The sequence below is a fragment of the Monoraphidium neglectum genome (assembly GCF_000611645.1).
Source record: "Monoraphidium neglectum strain SAG 48.87 unplaced genomic scaffold scaffold00556, whole genome shotgun sequence".
Lineage (NCBI taxonomy): Eukaryota > Viridiplantae > Chlorophyta > Chlorophyceae > Sphaeropleales > Selenastraceae > Monoraphidium > Monoraphidium neglectum.
In genome coordinates, this window is record NW_014013072.1 from 22323 (window position 1) to 23599 (window position 1277).

Below are 1277 nucleotides of genomic sequence, written 5' to 3' on the forward strand. Positions count from 1 at the left end.
CGGTCCGCGGGGGCGCGCCGTGCGCGACCGCCGCACCGCCCCCTGCTGGCGAGAGCTGCGGGAGCGGCGAGCTCGACTCACCTGGCCCGTCCGCCCAGCTGCTGGTAGCCGCGTGGGGTGCGGGACCCTACGGCAGCGCCCTGAGCCGCGCGGTCAGCGCCGCCCTGGAGCAGCTGTGGGCCATGGCGCCGCCGCGCCTGTCGGCGCGCCACTTCATACAGCAGCTGAGGAGCATTTGGTTCAACCTGGTGAGCCGAATCGGGTTGCATGCCGAGACAAACCACTCATGTTGACAAGCAAACGTGCGGGATCTAAATGTGGGACCTCAGAGCTGGCTGGTGCCATCTGGGCGGTTGCCTGGCACGACCCGATCCGGGCCACTCAATGAGCACCGCCCTCGCCCCGCGAGCGCAGGCGGGCGTCGCCGGCGCGGGCGCCGGGGCGCAGGCGGGCGGCGGCGAGGCGCGCGTGGTTGACCGCGCCACCCTGGAGGCCGTCTGCGGGGAGTGGTCAAAGGTGCGGGGTGTCGGGGTGCCGGCAGGGAGGTCTCGCATCAAGGCAACCGCATGACCCTGGGGAGGCGGCGGAGTTGACGGCAGGGTTTTGTTGGGGAGTAGCGAGGGGTTGCCGGGCGCGGCAGGGTTCGGGAGGCTGGCGATGTCGTCAGAGGCATCCTCGAGCGATCTTAGCGGTACCAGGACAGCCAGCCAGCTGCAGCCGAGCAGCAGCCCCTGCTGCCAGCTGCGCGGCCCCTGCCCGCGTCGCCGCGACCGACAGCCCTGCGCCCGCCCGCGCCGGTCGGCCCCGCCCCTCGCGTCTCTGCTGCCCCACCTTCAGCGCAGCACCCACACCTCGTTCCCAACACTCACACCAGCTGCTGAGCTCCCCCCCTCCTCTGCAACGCGGCGGCCCGCCCGCAGGACTTCCGCCGCTGCGAGCCGATGGACGACTTCTTCAGCCTCTTCGGCGTCTCCATGCTGCTGCGGAAGGCGGCGCGGCTCATGAGGGGCATGCGGATAGAGCTCAAGGGCGACATGCTGGAGGTCACCCAGATCTGCGCCCTGCGGTGGCTGAGCGTCACCGAGGCGTTCCCGTTGGCGCCCCACGCCGCGCCCGGCGAGCACCGCCGCCGCGACCTCCGGCGCGGCCCGCAGCGCGGCACGCTCGAGGGCGCCGCGGCCGGCGCGGTGCGGGTGCGGGTGGAGTGGGGGGCGCCGCTCGAGGGCTGCGCGGTGGACGAGATGCGGCTCGTCCCCGCCGCGCCGCGCCGCGGCGGG

At 73.6% G+C, this 1277-nt stretch overlaps 1 protein-coding gene across 1 annotated transcript in view; it reads left to right on the forward strand.

The window, feature by feature from the left end:
* Window positions 1-384: 384 nt before the first annotated feature.
* Window positions 385-1277, forward strand: part of MNEG_4132 (hypothetical protein) — a gene marked incomplete at both ends in the record, with an annotated part of 1775 nt that continues 882 nt past the window's right edge. The window contains 2 exons of the mRNA XM_014047395.1: window positions 385-516; window positions 921-1193. Of these exons, the coding sequence (XP_013902849.1) occupies window positions 385-516; window positions 921-1193 (405 nt within the window). The remainder of the gene's footprint in view (window positions 517-920; window positions 1194-1277) is intronic.